The sequence below is a fragment of the Lipotes vexillifer genome, unplaced genomic scaffold (assembly GCF_000442215.2).
Source record: "Lipotes vexillifer unplaced genomic scaffold, Lipotes_vexillifer_v1.1 scaffold1129, whole genome shotgun sequence".
NCBI lineage: Eukaryota > Metazoa > Chordata > Mammalia > Artiodactyla > Lipotidae > Lipotes > Lipotes vexillifer.
The window spans coordinates 2,604,226-2,605,341 of record NW_006789022.1 but is presented as its reverse complement, the minus strand read 5'-3'; the positions used below and the strand labels follow the sequence as shown (position 1 = coordinate 2,605,341).

The 1,116-nt window shown below is 60.3% G+C and overlaps 1 protein-coding gene across 1 annotated transcript in view; it reads left to right on the top strand.

The window, feature by feature from the left end:
* The window catches only part of SPINDOC (spindlin interactor and repressor of chromatin binding), a 10,960-nt gene extending 10,063 nt beyond the window's left edge, over positions 1 to 897 (top strand). Inside the window, exon 6 of the mRNA XM_007462098.1 lies at positions 686 to 897. Within this exon, the coding sequence (XP_007462160.1) occupies positions 686 to 897 (212 nt within the window). The remainder of the gene's footprint in view (positions 1 to 685) is intronic.
* Positions 898 to 1,116: the final 219 nt, after the last annotated feature.

Sequence of the window (1,116 nt, the reverse complement as noted above, 5' to 3'; positions counted from 1 at the left end):
GCTGAACCGGACATTTTGGTACATGAACAGTGGCTGTCAGCAGTTCATGTTCCTGTCTTAAGGCCTGGTTTTGTCCATTGTGAGTAGCTTCTCTACGCTGCTAAGGTGGACATCTGGCCCCTGCGTGGTAGGTACTGACTCGGGAGATGAAGAGCCTGGTTGAGGTTCCAGAGGAGCAGAGCTGGATGTTAACCTAGGACTCTCCGTCCAGTGCTCTCTCCTCCGCCCTGCATATTCACCTGGGACCTCCTTTGTGGGCAGAGTCATGTCTTTTTCTGCTTTGGGGTGTTCCCCACCCCACCACCTCTGCCCACACAAGGCAGAACCCATCAGGCTAGGGTGCCCAGCACGTTCTAGATGAAACGGAGTCAACTGAAGGTAGTTGAGGGGAGCGGAGTACAGCACTAAGCGTCCGTATGCCAGAATACGTGAGGGAGGAAGGCTGCGGAGGGCCTGTGCTGATGCCTGCGGAGGCGCGATGCCCTTACGGTTGGTGCTGGTCCTTGGATGATCTAGGAGCACAGCCTCCCACTGTCCCCAGGCTTCTCCTCAGACCACAGGTCCTGGGCTATGGAATTGAAGGCCAGGAAATGGGGGTGTGGTTTACAGAGACCCTCGGGGGACATCCTCAGGGTGCGTTGTCTGGAGGGCCCCTGACTCTCTCTCTGCTCCCATCCTTGCCCAGCTCCCCCTCCGGGGCTTCGCGGGACGCTGGATCTCCAGGTTATCCGCGTGCGGCTGGAGGAGCCCCCGGCAGTCAGCCTCCTGCAAGACTGGTCCAAGCATCCCCAGGGCACCAAGGGTGTGGGAGCAGGTGACAGCCCAGACTGGCCCGCGGTTCTGTCGGAATCCAGCACCACTGTCGGGGGGCAGCCAGAGGCAGGGAGTGGCCTGTAGGTTCTTGCTTTTCAGGGCGGGGAGAGGAGGCATTGTCCCCCTTCGGCTTATCACTCAGAGCTGCCCAGCTCGGCCATCTGATGGAGAGAGCAAAACCAGGTGCCAAGGCAGGACGGAGGAGAGGAAGGTGGGCAGCATCCGCTATGACTCGGGGAAGCTGGAAAATGTCTCCCCGAGTGAGGCGTGAGGCCAGGCCCTGAGGGGGACGGGGGTGCCGAG